General features: G+C 34.3%; 2 protein-coding genes across 2 annotated transcripts; both read left to right on the top strand.

Annotated features, from left to right (window-relative positions):
- The first annotated feature begins 6,228 nt into the window (after window positions 1-6,228).
- Window positions 6,229-6,777, top strand: LOC142620201 (uncharacterized). Its single transcript, XM_075793602.1, has one exon. The coding sequence runs from the start codon at window positions 6,229-6,231 to the stop codon at window positions 6,775-6,777; it is 549 nt and encodes a 182-aa protein (XP_075649717.1).
- Window positions 6,778-16,107: 9,330 nt separating this feature from the next.
- On the top strand, window positions 16,108-20,624 carry LOC142618942 (cytokinin hydroxylase-like). Its single transcript, XM_075792001.1, has 4 exons — window positions 16,108-16,526; window positions 16,900-17,129; window positions 17,421-18,029; window positions 19,853-20,624. The coding sequence occupies exons 1-4, from the start codon at window positions 16,241-16,243 to the stop codon at window positions 20,276-20,278; spliced, it is 1,551 nt and encodes a 516-aa protein (XP_075648116.1). The 5' UTR covers window positions 16,108-16,240; the 3' UTR covers window positions 20,279-20,624.
- Window positions 20,625-21,689: the final 1,065 nt, after the last annotated feature.

The raw sequence follows: 21,689 nt of genomic DNA, 5'->3' as shown, positions 1-21,689 counted from the left end.
ATATAATTTTTTTTTCATGTATAATTTTTTTTTGACGAGTGTGGTACCACCCTCACATAAAAGTAGAGCCGCCAGTATTTACAAATTGTAAAATTTATTAGACAACGTAATAGATTGCACATAGCTAGCGATTCGTGTGATATCCCATATTGATTGAATATTTTTTGAGCATTTGTCGTAAGAGTGGGTATATGTGAAGTCACACATCAAAAATACACATGGCTGACTTGGGATTTATTAACGATTATAAGGAGTTTCAATTGCTATTAAACTAGACTTTTAGAGTTCTAGACACAAATGTGATTTATAGTTTTCCTTGTTACACTAGTCAATTGGTTGGCTCCTTTGCGGAGTGAGTATTAGGTTCAAAACCTTAATGTAGCCATTCCCACACAAAAAAAACGGATAGCATGTAGTGGTTGCAGCTATAGAGACCTATAGTTTAGCATGGCCTTTACCTTCTTCAACACACGGGGAAGAATAATATAAAATAGTAAGAACAATGGAGAAGAGTCAAAGTGTCAAACCTCAAGCTTTGACATTTGAAGGTTCAAATCCTTTTAGTTACTAGTTGCTTCATTTAATTAACACCATAAGCAATGATCTCATCTAGTCCGCCACACGTGTTATGATACTTAATAATTTTCATTTAGAGTCTATTTGAGATTCGCTTATTTTGTTGAAATTGAAAACTTTTTACTGAAAGTATTATAAATAAAGTTAAAAATTAGTTGAAATAGTACAGTGAGACTCATGAATAATGCAAAAAAGTATAGTAGAGTTTATGAATAATAGCAAAAATAAACAAAATAATAAAATAAGCTAGTTTTTTAATTTAAAGTCAAAACACATGCTTAACAGCAGACCACTTGGATTAAACTTTGCGATGTACATAACTAGAATTTCGTTGAAAAGTTTTCTTTACATAGTTTATATATATATATATATATATATATATATATATATATATATATATATAAAAGAAACGTTTTACTTATTCCGCCCACCCAGTAGCTGAGCAAATATTCAAAACACGTCCTTTTTTGTGTGTAAGTCTTTTATTCCGTGAGCAATGATCTCATACCTCACTAAGGGCCAATAATTCTGTAATAAAATAGAAGTGGAAAAGCCATGGTGCTGAACTTATTATACATAGGATAAGAGATTTTATAAGTAACATGGAATTCTTATTCGAGTTGTTATTTTCATCAACGTTATAGGTCGTAAATGGGAGAAGAATAATTGTGCACTAGGCCATCATGGTCTTTGAAAGTTTGAAGCATGGAGTACTGTTTGTATTGCCTATTTATCTATATTCCAGACACGTGTTTTCTTACTTGAGTTACTCGTTGACTATGAATGATAGTCTAGGTCACAACTTTGGACATAACTTATTAGAGTGGTCAATTACGGTAATAGTAATAGATATATATAAATAGTCAATGATTTTAACAAGTTGTGGTAAAAACTGTGTTTTTACACTTTTCATCTTGAGTGCAATTGTCTTTGTGGACCCTATTTGGTATTTTAAGATATTAGGTTTACTATAAGAATGAGCTCTAAGTTGTGATTCTCACATCTTTCGTAAGATAATTATTTTAACATAGAATTCTTAAAATATATTTATATACGGTAGAGTGAGTTATTGATTTTTTCTCATACCATTAATAATTTAAATAAATACTAAAAGTATTAGTCAATATTTGTTGGAATGTCGATAATTGATCAAATCTAATTTATTTACTTCACGTGCTTCAATGAAATCTCCTGTTAGTATAGCTCAATTACTTTTTAAAAAAAAAGTAATCATAAATAATTAATATTAAAATCCTTTTTTACTCTTTTTCCAGCTTGTAGCTAGTGAGTACTGGACTCTAATCGACATAGAGCTTGTGCTTTGTTGGTCTCGTTGTTAATAACCATCGTAGGAAAGCATGTAGAGAATTAATCATATACTTGAACAAAGATGGGTTAATTCATGCATGCATGGAAATTAATCATGTGTATTGGCCACGGAATGGCCACGGAAGGAGAGCTGTGTAAAAAGAGAGCAAGTTTGGTTCGAAAAAAGTTTGGTGCCTTTTAAAAGCGTAAATGGACCTTTTTGAGTTAATTAACAATTTTCAATTTCACCAAATTGAAAATGTTATCAAATAGTTTCTAAAAAATAATTTTTTTACCTAAACAAATGGAACCTAAGGCATGATTCCACAAAAAAAAAAAAAAAAAAAAGGCATCTTTCTTGTTGTTTTTTTGTTTTTTTCTAAAAAAGAAAGTAATTATTTAAAGAGGACTTATATATTGCCATTTGATCAAAATTATCTGAACAAAACTAGGTTGATTTACTTTTGCTGCCGCAATTTCTTCATTTGATCAAAATTAAATATTCGACCCACAAGTCAATGGTCAGTTTTTTTTTTTTTTTTTTTGTTTCCTTTTTTTCTTTAAAAGAATAGAGAAGTCAGTACGTTTACATGTAAAAGATTATCTGAACAAAACTAGGTTGATTTACTTACTGCCGCAATTTCTTCCTCTTTACTGTAAACTCTATTAGAGGGCGTTTGGATTCAGCTTTTGCGTTTTCACATTTCAGTTTTCACGTTTTGCTTTTTTTTTTTTTTTTTTTTTTTTTTCCTGCTGCAGTTGCAGGGGACAAATGCGCAGTGCGTGCACTGTGCGCCACTGTGCGCATACTATGCGTGCACTGTGCACGTACTGTTCACGTACCTTTTTATCAATTTTTTATTAAAAATAGGTCCCGCATCACTATTTATACATTTAAAAATTATTTTGCTACAATGTTTTCAGTTTTCAGTTTTCAGCAATAAGTTTTATCCAAACGGACCCTTAGTCTAACGTTTCTTTCTTTTATTTTTTGGGTTGTGTTAGGTGCCGGTTAACAACATATTTTGTTGTAATTTTTTCAATTTTTTTAGCAGCTTTTGATAACTTTTTTTTATCTCTTTTGGCAATTTTTTTAACAATTTTTTTCTTTTTTTATCTTTTTTAAGTAAGATAAAAAAGAAAAATGTTACCTGATACTTGTTAATATATCCCTTATTTTGTTGCTTTTCTTTTTTGAAGACATCGTCCATTACTATGTACCAAAAGTGAAGAGACAAAGTGCCATTCAAATTTGACAAATCCATGTCCACTGCACGCTACTTTAATTTTGTATCACAGTAGGTGTCACAAGCTTAATAAGAGTTTAATAATATTATAATAATGTCAGGGGCATTATATTTTTTACCTTTTTTTTTGGCAACTCACTTGTTGTAATGGAAGTGAGATTACTATCGCAATCCATCATTAACGACATTTTTATCATGCATTAATTATAATAGGTTACATCAAGCTATCAAAAATTGTAAATAAAAAATATGGTAAATTGTAAATTACACTCCTAAAGTTTGAGGATATTTAGATTTTACAGCATAAAGTTTCATAATTTGAATTTTACCCTCTAAATTTTAGGGTTGTTTGGATTTTACTTCCTAAAGTTTGGAAGTGGATTTTATACTCTAAAGTTTCAGAATTTGAGAGTATAAAATCCAAACACCTCCAAATTTTGAGGGGTAAAATCCAAATTTTGAAACCTTAGAGTGTAAAATCTAAATTAGCACCACCAAACTTTAGAAGTGTAATTTGCAATTTACCCTAAAAAAAAATTTATTCATCTAAACTTATGGATAATATTATGGTGTACATTTGATTCTCTAAATTCCTCTACTCTCACCCTTTCCATTGACATTCCCTTGAGAGGTTTATTAGTCAAAGCCTTATCTCACCATACCTATATCAATGAGGAGGTATTTTGGTGCTTAGGAAGCAGTTCAGAGAGGACCAATTCATTTGGTTGATGCAATGGGCTTATTGCAGGATCCGGAAAGTTAGAGAAGACACAGTTAGGCTTAACCAGTTAGTAGCAGGAGCTTGGAGGGCTCAAGTACATTGGGTAGACTAGGTTTGGAGGGTCTTTTGTTATTCGTGTACTCCAACTTTATTCTCTAGTGGATCATTTCACCGCTTGGAATGCGGTGGAGAGGTTTTTCGCCGAATTTTTCAGTTTCCTCTTCGATAACACGTGCCGGTGTTGTCTTTGTATTTGCATTTGATGCAGATTGGTTAAGGGAGAAGAAGAAAAATTTGTAACTCACAATTACTTCAACTCTTCCACGAAACCTAAGTTTCACAAGAACACTAGGCTAGTAGGAAAAATAATAGAGAAAACCTCTCTAACAAGCTTTCATTAATCAACACATAACAAATAATCAACCTCTCTATAAAGAGTATTTATAGGAATAGAATTTCTCCTACTCTTTTTAGGAAAAGAAATGATAAACCTACTTCTACTTGAGAAATGAAAAACAATTTAATTAGGAAAAGAAAAACAATTAAAATACTAATTCAACTAGAAAAAGTATTTTAATTAAAATTATAAAAACAAATAAATCCTAATTCCACTAGGAAAGATAAAACAACATAAAATATTAAAATATTTTCTTCTCCCTTAATCGATCTGTATCATTTTGTTGGGGTTGGGGAAAACTTGACCTTGAGTTTTGTAGCAATCTTCCACGATCAATTGGAACCCCAAATAATCCTCTCCATCCTATTCTTCTGTGCAAGACAAGACGAATCAATATGCTACTTATCAATCTTTTCTCACTCATAATAAATCTTGATGTACGAATTTTTATTCTTGACCTCTTTTGCCACAGTGGGATATATGAAGCAAGTACTAAAAAAGTATCCATGCACACATCCATAAACTTCATATTTCCTCCTCCACAAAGATTACTTAAAATCACTCATTCATGCCTCTTGTTGACCTCTATCAGTTCTTGTTCAATAAAATCCTCGAAGGGATCAATAACGTTTTTCCATTAATCTTTCCAACTTAATGTTTACTTTATTACCAAAAATATTTGAGAGAAACTCATCAACCTCAATGAAATCATAGTGTTTAATGTGTTCAAGTTCAAGCTTTAGTAGATTAAAACTTCGTTCATCAATTGAGAACTCATCTGCTATTGAACAAACCAATTGTACCAACGTATGATTGTAATTAGTAAAATCAATAACCTTTTGTTTCTAAATGCCGAAAGTCTCATCGACGATGTGAGTTATGGGCTCACCTCATATGTATATGACTTTATTTTTATCAAGCTCAATCTTTTCTCCATGACTAAAATCTTCAAGATAGTCATCATAAATTGGCGGAGAATCCCAATCTACTAGACAAACTCTTTCAATGTATTCATCATCCTCTTTGATATCGCAACCCTTCTACTCGATATCAAGATCCTCCTCCTCCTTTACAAAACATGGATTTGGATGGTAGTTTTGAGGTTGATTTCCAACAACTAAGGCGGTGAGCTGCTTTGACAGCGCATCAAACCACTCCTTTATTCGTTGAAAGAACGCCTCTGATTGTGCATCGCGTGCAACCTCATCGCATTCATACACGTCATCTATGGCAACAGGCTTTCCCCCATATACTCCTCTTTGTGCCATAGTAGGAACCTAGCCTAGCTCTGATACCAACTGATGCAGCATAGACGTATAGAAGTAGAATCTGTAACACATAATTACTACAACTCTTCCACAAAACCTAAGTTCCACAAGAACACTAAGCTAGTAGGCAAAATAATAGAGAAAACCTCTCTAACAAGCTTTTATTAATCAACACATGACAAATAATCAACCTCTCTATATATAAAGAGTATTTATAGGAATAGAATTTCTCCTACTCCTTTTAGGAAAAGAAATAATAGACCTACTTCTACTTGAGAAAGGAAAAACAATTTAGTTAGGAAAAGGAAAATAATTAAAATCCTAATTCAACTAGGAAAAATATTTTAATTAAAATTATAAAAGCAAATAAATCCTAATGCCACTAGGAAAGATAAAACAACATAAAATATTAAAATATTTTCTTCTCCCTTAACCAATTTGCATCAGCATCTCTCTAACCCTTACTCTTACCTTTTAATTGATGTTGTCTTGTGATTAATTATGGTGTAGAGTTGTTTATTTGTTTGGGTGTTTGCTTGTACCTCTTATTCTGCACATCTACTGTTTAGGTATAAGCTTGTGTTGGTTATTTTGAATTTGGGGGTCTAAACATTCACTAGTATTTTGCAAACTAAGTGAGATTTCAATTGGTATCAGAGTGGGTACACTTTGTCGGATTTCTATATCCTAAGTGTGATCCTTGACCCTTAAATGGATAGGTCTCAATCCCTAAATGCACCTCCCATCTTTAATGGGAGTAATTGCGCTTTTTGGAAAGTGCATATGCGTGCATTCTTGTGTTCTATTGATGAGAGTATTGAGACCGGATGGACTAGGCCGGAGGTTGCCAAATCCACTTCTAATAAGGCAGCCCTTGCAACAGCCAATGCTAATAGTAAAGTGTTAAATGCTATATTTTGTGGTGTCTCACCTGATGAATTTCACAGGATCTCACATGTTACAATTGCCAAAGAGGCGTGGCAAATCTTGGAGACCACATATGAAGGCACCAAAAAGGTGAAGGACACCAAGTTACAAATGCTCACCACTCACTTCGAGGAATTAAAGATAAGCGAAGATGAGTCGTTCAACCCCTTTTATGGAAAGCTAAATGAAGTGGTGATTGGTAAATTTAATTTGGGAGAAAAGACGGAGGACTCCAAGATTGTGAGGAAGATCCTACAATCATTGCCGGAGAGCTTCCGTGCTAAAGTTACTGCAATTGAAAAGAGTAAAGACCTTGATGAAATCAAAATTTAAGAACTCATTGGTTCTCTTCAAACTTATGAGCTATCTCTACCATCACAAAGAATGAGCAAATCTCTCTCTCAAGACGATTAATGAGAGAGTGAAAGCTCAAGACTCCTCGGATGAAGATGAGATTGAAAAATAAGTGGCGTACCTTGCTAAAAAATTTTGTAAGTTCTTAAAATTCAAGAAGGATGGGGAAATCTGGAGAGTATGCTAGAGTAGCTAAAGCAGCCATAAGAAAAATGAAAAGAGCTGAGCAAGATTACAAAAGTTTTCTAGTACGGTGTAAGGAGACGAAATGTGAAGTTGAGGCGCTAAATGAAGAACTAACCAAAGCCTATTCCAAGATCAAGTTTCTAGAGCTTGAAGTCATTCAAGCTAATGCAAAAATGGAGTGGGTGGCTTCAAAGAAACTTGATAAGGTGCTTGCTTGTCAAAAGCCCTCTTCTGATAGAAGCGGCTTGGGATATATCGGTGAAAGTAGCTCAAGCGCTAATGTGTCCAAGGAGATGAAGTTTGTAAAAGCCAAGGAACCAATCATACCAACTCCACCTGTTGAGAAATGAAGGTTGAGAAGAAGCCAAATGCAATCAAGAAGCTAAATGTGATTGCTTAAAAGGTGTTGACAAAGCCTTCAAATCTATTTGTGGCCAAACCAAAGCCAAAAGAGAAGTCTCTTCCGAAGGCTCAAAGAGGTCCTCAAACTAGGACTGTCAACCAGACCTAGCGACCCGCTCAACCCGGCCACCCCGTCCGCGTCCGACCCACCGCCACCCTATCCGACAACTCTGGTGGTCAGACACGAGTTCCGAACTCGCTAACCCGACCCCAAGCGGGTCGGTTGTTGATTTTTTGTTTCCAAACATGTGACACCCGACCCGTACCAAATCCTTTATCCTTTCCGGCGAAGTATTACGATTTTTCGACCAGATCTGGCGAGATCTCACCGTTATCCGAAGAAATCGTTGAGATCTGGCCAAATTTCTGTTTGATCTATACGAATTCGGCCAGATCTCGACGGATTAGGCCAGCTTTCGCTGGATCAGGCCAAATTTCATCCCCGGTGATAAACTCGAGACCGACCCAAATCAACCCGAAATCAACGAGACCTGAACTGAAAAATCCAACCAAATCTCCAGGTTAGTTTCGAGTTAATTTTTTATTCACCCGCCCCATTCGGGTCAAGTCCGAGTTAGGCACCAACCCAACCTAACCCGACTCATGGATAGCCATACCTCAAACTTAACATTTTTACCACTATTGTGGAATCCGAGGACATACTAGGCCAAATTGCCACAAATTTCAAGCTTTGAAGAATGGCAGTCCTCAAAGGCAAAGAAGGCAAGGAAAGGGGAATTAGAACCCTAGGCAATCTAAAGACGAGAAGTGGATCCCGGTGTTGGTGAGGTGATAAAGATGATAGACATCATCACTTCGTGTTTGGTAAGCTTCACCCTCAGGTTTGAGAATTGCAACTCAAGTACCCAATCCTCTAAGGATATCACCCCAAATGCACGTGTCGTGTGGATGAAGAATGATACTCATGCATAAGTATTAAAAAAATGTCCATGCATCAATTCTTTCAATATGTAGTGTCATTGTTGGTTGTTTGCATATGTTTGTCTTTCTAGCATGTTTTTAATGTTTTTGCTGTTTCTATAGCTTTGAATGTCTGCTTTTTTTTATCAATCTTTACTTGCTTTGTGTCAAAAATCTAAAAACACATAAAAAGTAAAAAATTCAAAAAGTTTGATCAGCATTGTTGTATTTTGTCACACGCATGTTTTTCCTTGTACCTTTGTACAAATGGCTTTGTGCATTTTCAAGCGTAGCTTGTTCTTTATGCACTCATATCATTGTGGGAAAAATCTTAAAATCTATGTGATTGTTGTAAATAGATCTTCAAATTTGTCATGAATTAAGTCGATGGTTTTGCTGATCTTGAGACATGCATAGACTTGTGCCTATATATCTTCCCACTCTTTTATGTTTTTGTTCTATAGCTCAACAAATGTCAAATCTCAAAAAGAGATAATGAGCTACAAAAGCCGTCGCACATACTAGTATTTGACTAAAAAAAAGGAAAACAACTTGTATTAAATTGTATGGTGCCCAAAAAGCCAAAGGTCGTTCATCATTATGAAATATCATAAATTTCAAGCATCGATCTCAAAATGAGATGTATTGCTCTATGATGATCAAATGTAATGTATTGTAAGAACCAAATGAAATGCTTCAATGTTATGTAATCAAGTTTTGTGGGAGGTCATATATTCATATTTCTATAATTGAGATTGGTCACTCTTTCTAGTGCTATTTGTGTATGTCTTGGTTGAATTGATCATTGAAATTTCACATTAGACTAAGAACTATCTCACATTTGGTATCCACACACATCACACATGTCTATGTTCTATGAATGCCTTATTTATTTGTGTGATTGTACTTGAATAAATGAGTTGTACTTACTTAATCATATGTTGATCAAACACAAGAAGATTTTTGAGTATTTTAGTTTATTTTGAAAAGTATTTTTGTTTTGAAAAATTTCAAAAATTCCAAAAAAAATTTACAACTCTGTTTTGTCAACTCACTCGCAGGTCAAGCCAGTCACGAGACCCCAGTCGTGAGCTTACTCAGAAGTTCTCATGACTCTTTGGCGAGTCAGTTCCCCAATCGCGAAAAATACTTAGAAAAATTTCAAAATTTCAGGGTTTTTAATCTTTTTTGTGACTGAACTCGGCGACTTGTTTTCGAGTGGAAGCTCCAGTCGCAAGTTTACTCAAAAGATTTTGCGACTCCCTTTGCGACTTGTTCACGAGTGGACTTCCTAGTTGCGAAAAACACTTTGACAAATTTTTCAAAATTTTGTCAAGGGTTTCTGGTGACTCATTTTGGTGACATGCTCACGAGTCATTCCAGTCGTGAAAATCACGTGTTTTGCACAAATAGGGTTAAATCCAAGACAATTTTCAAAAACTTTTTAGTTTTCTCTCGCATCATGTGGACCTCATTGTCTTGTCTGCCTCTCCCTCTCCCAAAACCTCCATTTTCACTCACAAAACCTCTATTTTCCTCTTCAATCCTTCATCAATCTTCAAGAAAAGGTATGGGTTTTCTATTTTTTTCACTGTATTTCAAGTTTCTAGCCCTAATTTTCTTGGAATTTGTGTTTATGTTGAAATATGGAAATGTGGTTGTTGAATACGGATTTGTTGATGTGTTGTTGAGTTTGATTTATGGGTTTTGTTACTTTTGTTAGTATAATGCTTATTCTACATGTTTTACATGTTAGTTCTTCATTTTTGTGCATTATACTGTGTTTTGTGTTGTGTTGTGCATACCATGTTCATAATAAAATGTTTATTGATGTTTAGGTGTGCCCTAATTTGTACACTTTTGCATATGATGCACACACACATACACACATTGACATGTTTGAGTGCTTAATGCCATAATTATATCATGTTTTGATGATTTATGCCTTCACATGTCAATTTTTTTTTTTTTAATTACTCTTCAAATTCCAGTTTTTAGGGTTTTAATTCAAAAGTCTCTGGTTTGGAACTAACATGTTACTAATCAAGTTTGTTATCATACTTTGTGTACTGTTTTGTGGTATTTTCCACTCTATTTTATAGATGGCTCCAAAGAAAACCACTGCTCAGTGTGGTGACAAGAGGAAACGCATGGATGATACCCGATTTCGCTCCACCCAACATTTTGAGCGATATAACCTACACTTTGAGAAAGCTCCAATCATTCAAGAGCGTTTTGTGGATCTTGTTGATCTCAAGGACTACTTCATCCCAAGCTGTTTTGCGGATAGAGGATAGGAAAAGCTTCTTCATGATCTCCCTGTGGTTGTAAACCATTGATTTGGGAATTCTACGCCAATGTCATTCTACGAGACGATTATCGAGATTGTTGGGTTAGAGGCCATAAATTCACCATAGAAGTGGAGGACATTGATGGTGTTCTTGGACATAAAGACATAGAGCATGACTTCACTCCTTTCAAGGACAAAATGCTCTCCATAGAGACGGTTCAATCTCATATAGGTGGTGTTAGAGAAGGAAAATGTCTCAACACAAGCACCTTCCCTTTGGACTTGAGATGCCTTGCCTACATCATGATGGCCAACTTGTATCCAGTAAGGAAGTTAACCACCATCAACAATGCTAGAGCCATCTTCCTCATGGAACTTCAGGAGAATATCTACATTGACATCAGTGCTCTGCTCATGCATTCTCCATCATTGCCAATGCAACAAGGACAACCTCAAGGTCTAAGCTTATCTTCCCTAGTCTAATCATGAGGATCCTTCATGAAAAAGGTGTGGAGACTCCACAAAACATCAGCCTCATGTCTACACCCCCTGCTATCAATACTCTAACAATCACAAGGAGCAAATTTTGTCTTCTGGGCGATGAGGAGGAGGTTGATCCTACACAAGAATAGCCTATGAACACCGAGACTGAAGCAAAAGGACAACCATCATCTTCTACACCAAGATGTGGTGGTAGAAGGAGCAGAGCCTTATCTTCAGCAATGCCTCCAAATGCTTTTCAGATCATTCTTGAGAGGATTGATGATTTGAGAGACGTCCAAACTGAGCACTCCAACAAGCTGACCACCATTCAAGACCAAATCAACTTGCTCACAACCAAGTTTGATAGCTTCACGAACCAGCCTTAGCCCTTTAGCCATTCTAGTAAAAAAAAGGGAGGAATATGTGGAGTAGCTCTTAAGGGAGCTTTACCTTGAGGGGGAGAACTTTTAATAGTTTTTATAGTTTTTAAAATTTTTTTTTTTTTTTGGCTATTATAGTTTTCATAGCACTTACTCTAGTACTTTATGGTTTAGTACTTTGGTTTTAAAATACTTGGATATTATGTGTTATGGATGCTTGAATGTGTTAGTTATTAATACTATGTTTTAGTTTTGTACCTTTGCTTTTATAGTTTAGTACTTTTAGTTAATGTTATGCACTTTCTTTAGTACTCCTCTCTTGTGCCCTTGTCGGATCTTGTATCCTTGATGCAATTGCTTTAGTGGTATTGCATCAGTTGAGTATTGGACATGCAAATGATACTTTGCGTTGAGCTTATTAGCTTGCATGTCCGGATGTTCTTCCTCGTGTGAATGTTCATTGTGGTCACTATGTATAGTGATTGTTCTTGTATGATCAAGCTATACTTTATTGTTTCTTTCATACTTGCTTGATCGCATTATGCTTGCTCCATATGTATTCCAAGATTTCTACTTACAATGAACTTATGTGATATTGTTTTCAGGAAAATTTGTGTATATGGTTCAAGATATTCTCAGAATCTAGAGTTAGGTGTGAGCAGTGGCGGCTCTAGGAATTTTTTTCAGGGTGTTCCTTAAGAAGCATAAATTACACAATCTTATTTCTTTTTAGCTTTTGGGTAATTAGGTTTGATTCAATATTATTAATTTCATTCCATTCCAGTCGTAACAACCAGAAAATATCGTGCTGGTAAACAAACCGAAACAGTTCCCACTCTATTCCACTTCGGAAAAAATTTCGGGTCTTTCCAGTCTATTTCGGGTGTTTTGGTAAATACTGGCTGAAATTCAAGATTCGGCCGGCATGAAGTTTTACTTTTAAAAAAAAAAAAAATTGTTCTTAAAACCAAAACAAATTTGCATTCTATAAACCAAAAAAACCTCAAAAGGAAAAAAATGAAAAGAAAAGAAATGAACAAAGGTACATGTACGGCTAAAAAAAATCGTATTGAGAAATTTAAGACTCAAAACTTGAGAAGAGGCACTAGTATTGAAAGAAGAAACAGAAGTTATGAACAAGGAAGAAGGAAAAACGTAGATGTAAAAGTGTAGATGAAGATGTGATAAAATTTAAAAGTATGAAGTGTAAAAATCGAGGAGACAGAAAACGTGTATGGTTAAGAATAAACAAGAAAAAATAACTAAAAATGAGAAGTAAGTAATATATGTCTGATGAGGAAAAATAATACTGTAATAAAAAATAATAAAATGTTGAAAATTGTGTTGTATTGGGCAGTGTGCTGAGTTGAAGGAATCAAGCCACTGCCCAGCCGGTAGTAGTTTTATTTTATATATATATATATATATATATTCCAGATTTTAGTTCAATTTTTTTTGAGTTTTTTCTTTTTACTTAAAAGACCCTAATATTTTTTTTTTTTTAAACTCAAAATGATAGAAAACTTTATTGAAACGAAATAGAATAGAAGTAAAAGACTGAGGCATTAAGCTCATCTAGGGGGAACAATAAACCATTAAAACATGTCCCCAGGGAAAGGACCAAAACAAAGAGTAGCCCATAGGCATTACACCCCTGTCCACTACGAACCTATCAGACCTGTGCTGCCATCATCCGTTGAAAGACTTTAAAATATTATTAAATTGCTCAAATTATGGACCAAAATTTAATTTTATTGGCATAAAAAAAATTCAGGTAATCCCAAAATTTTTTTAAAAGGTAAATAAATAAAAAAATTTAAATTTTTTTTTTTCAGGTCAAGGCCATATGGTGGCACCGCCACTGGGTATGAGTGAGCTTTGGCAACTGTTCCCAACTCACATTTTAAGTCTAGAGTCTGTTTTAGGGTTTTGTCATGGAATAGCTAAATGAGAGATTGTAAGGTTAAATTTATTTAACCAATTGTTGGCTTGATTTTGTGCCAAATTTGCTTGTAATTTCAGCAATTAGATACTCTGTATATAGGTGGGATAAATTTAAGGGTTGTGTGAGAGTGAGTGTGAAAAATTCAAGTGTGTGTGCATTTAGAGGTTTCTCGCGATTGAATCTCGCGAGTGACTCGCGACTAGCAACTTGCCAAAATGCCACACGTGTGAAACATGCAGGAAGCTGAAGGGTCACAACAGCTGGAGCACTACAGGACAAAAAGTACGCTTGGCCTAACAATTATCTCGCGACTCGTTCCAATCGCGAGAGTGAGTCAACAGAATGCCCTGTTTTGCTAAAAAATGACTTTTCGCATTCCTCACGTATCATACTATAAATACACTTATACCCACGAAATGTAGAGAGCTTCTAGAAAGAATTTTGAGAGAGAAACCCTAAAGAAAATCAAAATTGGCTAATCCACAATCTTAGACATTTGATTCTCCAAATTCCTCTACTCTCGCCCTCTCTATTGACATACCCTTGAGAGGTTCATTAGTCAAATCCTTATCTCACCGTACCCATATCAGTGAGGAGGTATTTTGGTGCTTGGGAAGCAGTTCAGAGAGGACTAATTCATTTGACTGATGCAATGGGCTTATTGCGGAATCTGAAATGCTAGAGAAGACACAGTTAGGCTTAACCAATTGGTAGTAGGAGCTTGGAGGGCTCAAGTACATTGGGTAGACTAAGCTTGGAGGATCTTTTGTTATTCGTGTACTCCAATTTTATTCTCTAGTAGATCATTTCACTGCTTGAAGGGCGGCAGAGAGGTTCTTCACCTAACTCTTTGGTTTCGTCTTCGATAACACGTGCCGGTGTTATCTGTGTTTGCATCTCTCTAACCCTTACTCTTACATTTTAATTCCTGCTGTGTTGTGATTAATTATAGTGTAAAGTTGTTTATTTGTTTGGGTGTTTGCTTGTACCTCTTATTCCGTACATCTACTGTTTGGGTATAAGCTTGTGTTGGTTATTTTGAATCTGAGGGTCTAAACATTCACTAGTGATTTGCACACTAAGTGAGTTTTCATAAGCCAACGCTGTTAACATTTTTTTTTTTTTTAACATCATCATCATCTTCATAGCACAAGTGTAAACAAGCACAACTGGGCAACAATTTAATTTGTTCTCCATTGTTGAAAAGAAATTAAGGACAAACTCTTATTTTGTACAATTTTTTAATATAAAGCTGAAAGTTCCACCCACAAACAGAGAAAACCATACCTCAGAAGAATGCTACTAATGTGGTTTTGAATCTTCAAATTACGCTGCGATTTAACAACAATTGAGAACCAAAACATGGGATAGTCTTGTAATTTGGATGATGACTGCCTGGTTGTTTGTAATGGGTGGTTGTGCTATTTGGAAGGCAATCTTCGTTTTGGGTTTAAAAGAAAGGCACATCAAGTGCTTGGATGTATGTTTTAATCTCCACGGTAGATTTGTTAGTAGGTGATGTAACAATTTTTGTTATAACAAAAAAAGATGTATTTTTAAAAATTTACTGGAGATAAGCTAGATCCTATTTTTAATTAAGTTTAAATTATATATTATATTTAAACCATTATTTAGAATCTTATCACAATCGTAATAAATATCTATTAATAACATTATAATAAATTCTTATCAATAACTACTATAATTTATATTTAATTTTTAATAGAGAATCACAATCAAAATAAATATCTATTAATAACTATCATAATTATCAAATCCTAGGCAAAAGGAGAGAGAAAACCTTATTCTTCTTTTTTTCTTTTTTTGAGAAACAAATCTTCTTCTTTTAGATAAGATTTTTCGGTGTATTACAAGAGTTGGTGGCTAGTTGAGTTAACCGTAGATCATTTTGTAAGGATTACAAACAAATAAGTTAGTGAATATTATTCTTTTTTTTTCTTTTGTGGAAATTATGATTCAGATTTATTTTTTTATCATTAGCCACATGGAAAATAACTATAATTACCTTTCTAAGAAATCACCTATACTTGGTATTTTTCGTATTAAAGGTAAATGTTAACAAGCACCTTGCGGTACTTGTTAACATTTCATTTATTGTGTTTCACTTAAAAAAGGAAAAAAAAATTGTCAAAAAATTGCCAAAAGAAATAAATAAATAAAAATTGTTAAAAACTAAAAAACTGCTAAAACCTGAAAAAGTTATCCAACAAATTATCTAAAAATGTGTTGTTAACTGCCCGTTAACACAGTCCTTAAATTAATAGCAATCCTACTCTTATTGTTTTATTTTTTGAGTTTCCAAGAAATCATACGATGGCTTTAATTCTCGTGGTCCACATGCAACGTTGTCAAAATGCAAGGGCCCGTCAAACAAGCCAACGTGGTAAACACCCATTGGTTGAAACCAATGGGATGGTAGGACGGCTTCCACAGAGAATGAGAACTCATCTTTTGCCGTGATGGGCTGGATTTGGAACCTAGAATGGTTGACAAAGCAAACAAAATAAAATAAAAAAGCAAAAATTATTAAAATTAGAGGACTGCAAAATAAATATATAAAGAATATTCAAAGTGAAAGTCTTACTTGTTCAAAGGGGTCAAACCTCCGACATTCTTGAACCCCGAAATCCTTTTCTATAAATACCTACTTCATTTTTCTTAACATCCACCAACATATAAACAAACTATTAGTGCTTTTGAGTTTTGAGAGACACTATATACAAAACCATTAGTGCTTTTTGAGGCTTGAGAGAGACTATACAACAAAGCCATCAGTGCTTTCACACAAACCACAAAAGAGAGAGAGAGAGAGATATGGGGTTGCTTGAGCTGGCTCCAGGTTTTAACATAGCCGTGTTGTTGGCCTTTTTTCTCTTCCTGATCACCTTAAGAGTGTTATTTTCTTGCTGGATTTCACCAACTCTTAAGTATTGGAAAATTCGGAGAAATGGGTTTGGAGGACCAACTCCAAGTTTTCCTTTTGGTAACATTAAGGATATCGTTAAGATGTCCGGTGATTCTTCGTTGCAGTCTTCGAATTCTCCACATGATATACACTCAAATGCTTTTCCCTACTTTGCACAATGGCAAAAGAGTTATGGTGAGCTCCTAGCTAGCTAGCTAGATATATATTGATAAAAGTAAAACAATATATGTGCTGTCAAATTTGAATCAATATTTGCATTCAGTCAAAAATATTATATTTGTATTTTATATATATATATATATATATATATATATATATATATATTTTTTTTTTTTTTTTTTTTTCATTTAGAAATTATTGGTAATACAATTGTATGGAAACACAAAAATGATCGAAGTCCTTTTGACAAGGTATATACTACTAATGGAGTTCATCAACTATATACACTGCAAAGAGGTTGATTTTTTTTTTATGATACTAAAATTTACATACTAGGTATTCATAAAATTTTATGTAGACTAATATATAAGTGTAATTTGTGGTGCAGGAAAAACGTTCATATACTGGCTGGGCACAGAGCCATTTTTATATATAGCAGAACCTGAGTTCCTAAAGAAAATGTCTGGATCGGTCATGGCAAAGAGTTGGGGAAAGCCAACCGTGTTCAAAAATGATAGAGATCCTATGTTTGGCAATGGTTTGGTCATGGTTGAAGGAGATGAGTGGGTTCGCCAGCGACATGTCATTACTCCTGCATTCAATCCAATCAACCTGAAGGTCTCTCTCTCTGTTCCTGATCTCTCACCCAAAATGGAAAAATATCTAGCTGATTCTCTTAGAATCTAGAACTAAATTTCATTATAGTACATCCATAAAAGAAACAATAATTGGTCAACGAATTATCTTTCATTTAGAAGTTTTTTTTTTTTTTTTTGTTCTTACAAACATTAATTAGCAAAATATAACTATATACTTCTCCTTTTACTTCTGAAAGTTAGTCTCTAATGATTTTATTTCCATTATGTTAATAATTCCCACTAAAGATCTAAACTGTCCTTTGTTTTCTAGGTTATGGCAAGCTTAATGGTGGAGTCAGCCACTAATATGCTAGATAATTGGACTACCTTCCTTAACTCAGGAAAGCTAGAGATTGATGCAGAGAGCGAAATTATAAAAACAGCTGGAGAGATCATTGCTAAGACAAGCTTTGGTGTAAGTTACAAAACTGGCCAGAATGTGTTAGAAAAACTAAGAGCCCTGCAAGTGACTCTCTTTAAGTCTAACCGCTTTGTGGGGGTCCCTTTTAGCAAATTCTTTTGCCCTAAGAAAACCCTAGAGGCCAAAAGACTTGGCAAGGAAATCGACCAACTCTTTTTATCAATCATAAATGATCGAAAAAAATCGATTAAAGGTAAAACTCCACAAGACTTGCTAGGCATATTGCTTCAAGGGAGTCCTGTTGATAGCCGATTAGGAAAGACATTATCACAGCAGGAATTAGTGGATGAGTGCAAGACTTTCTTCTTTGGAGGCCATGAGACAACAGCATTGGCAATCACGTGGACACTGTTACTTTTGGCAATGAATCCAGAGTGGCAAGACCAGTTGAGAGATGAGATCAGAGAAGTTGTTAAAGATGGAGAGATTGATGTCAATACGCTTGCTGGACTAAAGAAGGTATGATAAATTTTTTTTCACATCATATATTAATAGCACTGTACTTGTGTCCCGTGAATTTGTTAGCTAGATATAGAGGCGCAATTAATGTCTTAAGGTACTATGTATAACAATGAAATATAAGGTAGTAAAGATACATTGTGGCGATTAACACAACAAAAAAAAAAAAAAGATACATTGTGGCTGTGATTTTTTTTTTTTTTTTAAATATGGGAATTAAGGTTGTAATCCTTGAACAGCATATATAGAGGCCTAGAGTTTTGGGGATATGGTTGCCAGTTAAGAAAACCATATCATCTTAGAATTATTATAGAAATAATCATTGTTTTTGGGGTGGGATAAGATAGAACCAACCAACTACAATACATCAGCAAATCTTTCTTTGTAATTTAATGAAGAATGAATATCTTTCTAGTTGGATGATACATGATAGGTGTTAGAAGTAGCCAATTTTATATGACCTAAAACACTAATTGCTTTAGTTTATGGGATAGACATGCATGCAGTTGATCACATACACGATCAATAATGGTGAGAGAATTTATGCATTATTTTTAACTTTTCATAAAATTTATCACTCAAACATAAAGAGACTTCTGTTTAATTTGGTCCATTTTTTAGAAATACAATATTGTTCTAAAAATTTCCAACCAAAAAAAAAAGGGGGAATAAAAAGGGTCACTCAAAAACTTTGAGTGCATTATGAGTTTGAAATACATTTTGATATATATTTTAAATTTTTTTTTTAATGTATATTTTAAAAAAATTGCCTAATTATTTATTTATTTACTTTTCAATTTTTTAAACAACTATCTCAAGTTCTAGAGAAATAAAATCATTGTTTTAATTTAGATATGATCTGATTTTGGATTCAAGAAATGGAGAAGTAGAGAGACAATTATATCATCTATTACATGCAATCAAGGTTTCACAATGAATAAGAATCACACACTCATATATAAACCCTACATTTTTTGTAAAAGAAGAGAAGGGGTTAAAAATTATTCTTACACAAGCCTAGTTAATGTCTTAGAAATTTATCCCTTCTTTTCTCTCTCTCTCATTCTCATAAAAATAAGAAAGGAACCGACCTATATGAAAAGAGGTCAATGATAGGTCAATGTTGGCAAAAAAAGAGTGGCCAGCTATGCCAGGAGTTAAGCGCGTGGGGGCCGAAGCACATGATTATTATGGCTTGGACTCATTTGGATTGTTGGATAGAAGAGCAGTACCTACTGGTCATTGTCACGTAGATACTACTACTAACTAGCATTGCAAATTCAACAATACCCCACTTTAGGGTACTATGCCACCTCCACACGCCCTACATTGACATTTGTTATCTCCCTATTGGCATGACCGTCCAAAATCTTTATTTCCCAGATACACTTTGCGTTTTCTACTTGGGTCTCCGTCCATGTACAACCAGAGATATGGATGGATATATTGAGGCCTGCCGGCCATGAATTCTATGTTTTTTTTTTTTCCACTTTTTATTTGGATGGATTTTTTTCCCTCACTTAATAATAATTTTCTTTTTATAAAATATCAACTTCAAGAGTTAGACTTAAGTATAAAATTAATAAACAAAAATCACAAAACCTAGGCATAGTTACTTAGGTACTTAGTGAATAAGTTACATTGATGAAGTTAAGTATCCTTGATAGAAAGATAAACTTGTTTACACGTAGTATTAGTTAATGCAATTATATGTTTGAGTTTGAATTTGAATTTAAGAACATGCATGCATAGATGAGAAGGGTTTTCTAGTTTGATTTTTTACTAAACCATGTGGAATCTTACAAATGTAATTGTTATTGCAGATGGGATGGGTGTTAAATGAGGTTCTTCGACTTTACCCATCAGCACCAAACGTACAAAGGCAAGCGAGAGAAGACATTCGAGTGGATGACCTAACAATTCCTAATGGAACCAACATGTGGATTGACGTGGTGGCCATGCACCATGACCCGGAACTATGGGGTGAGGATGTGAATGAGTTCAAGCCAGAGAGGTTCAAGGGTGACATGTATGGAGGGTGCAAGCACAAGATGGGGTATCTGCCTTTTGGGTTTGGAGGAAGAATGTGTGTTGGTAGGAACTTGACGTTTATGGAGTACAAGATTGTCCTAACCCTAATTCTCTCTAGGTTTTCTTTTACCCTCTCCCCAACTTACACTCATTCTCCTGCTATTTTGCTCTCTCTAAGGCCTAAGTATGGACTGCCTCTCAGATTTCAACCCCTTTAGACCAACTAGTTCGACATACCAACACCAACAGATTACTTTATTGTTCTAGCTAGTAAAATATAAACCACATGAAGCATTGTCTTTATTTTAGCTCGAAATATATATATATATATATATATATATATATATATATATATATATATATATATATGTTGAATGAAAAGAATTTATTAATTACTCCCAAAACCATTCTGTGTATCTTCACCTACATTGTGTTATGGGATCTTGTAGAGAAAAGCATGTGTTCTATTTATCTTTCAAATTAAGAGAGAACTTCGTCTCTTTTTATGTACCAATATATATAGCAGGTAGTCCTGCCTTCATTATCATTATCTTTATGTCATATTTTTAAATGGTGGCCGGCCTGAAATGAATTGTCCTATTGATTGCTCTCATATGAGATAAAGAAAACTAATTATCTATCAGTAGGTCGTCCTTGTGATATTTAATTAATCATTACAAAGTATATGCGAGCTCTAGCAAGTTGAAGATTCCATGAGACCTGGCAACAAAGCCTCATTGGTCATTAAGATCACCCAATAAGGCTAGGATTCGAAATAACAAATCATGCTAAATTCAAAATATCCCAAACCCAACCGAAAGAGATACGGTAGTTAGTAATCGAACTATATTCGCATACACATGCTTAATCAGGAGCTCATAAAAATTTGACACCAAAACTGTGTCCAAACTGTACTTTACATTATGATGTCCTTCTTCGTGTTTTTCCTTTTTCTTTCATTTATGCCGGAATCTTTAAATTTATTTCTTCTGCAGTATCTTGACATGACATGAGCGTGAAAGGGGTTCAAGAATCCTGAATCAGCATATTTTTTTGTTTTACGCCCCCCGTATTTCTTCCTTAGCCGGGCTTGGGCAGAATAGCAGAGCAAGTACAAGTACTGTGTGAAATTATTTTCCAACTCGAGAAGAAGCAAATTCAACTTTGAATGAAATTTGATGGATTCGATAATGTCTCAATCAATAGAACTTTTGGCAAAGAAAGATTGAAAAAACACAATAAAGTAAAACTAATGCAAACAGGAAAAAAAATTAAGGAATTTACTTGGATTAATCAAAAAACATTATAAACATAACCAAAACCTCTTGTGAGGATTTTACTAATAACAAACAATTACATAGTAGACCTAAGTAATTTTTAGATACTTTCTAAGTATGGAGAATCATAAAAGACCAATGAATTAGCTCAATACTAATTTTACAAAGGAAAAACTAAAACTTAGGAGGAAAAGCAATAAAAACGACAATACTCCTGGAATAAAAGACATCTTGAAGAAGTGTTGGTGTTCGGTGCTTTCTTAAAAGCAGCGCTCAGTATGGTCCATATCTTTGGCCAAATAACAACTACTCAATTTGGCTTTTTTGGTCTGTTACCTTTGATGATGCCGAA

The sequence above is a fragment of the Castanea sativa genome, chromosome 12, assembly GCF_040712315.1.
Source record: "Castanea sativa cultivar Marrone di Chiusa Pesio chromosome 12, ASM4071231v1".
In the NCBI taxonomy this organism is placed as follows: Eukaryota; Viridiplantae; Streptophyta; class Magnoliopsida; order Fagales; family Fagaceae; genus Castanea; species Castanea sativa.
Note: the sequence above shows the minus strand (reverse complement) of the source record. Positions and strands in the feature narration are given on the sequence as shown.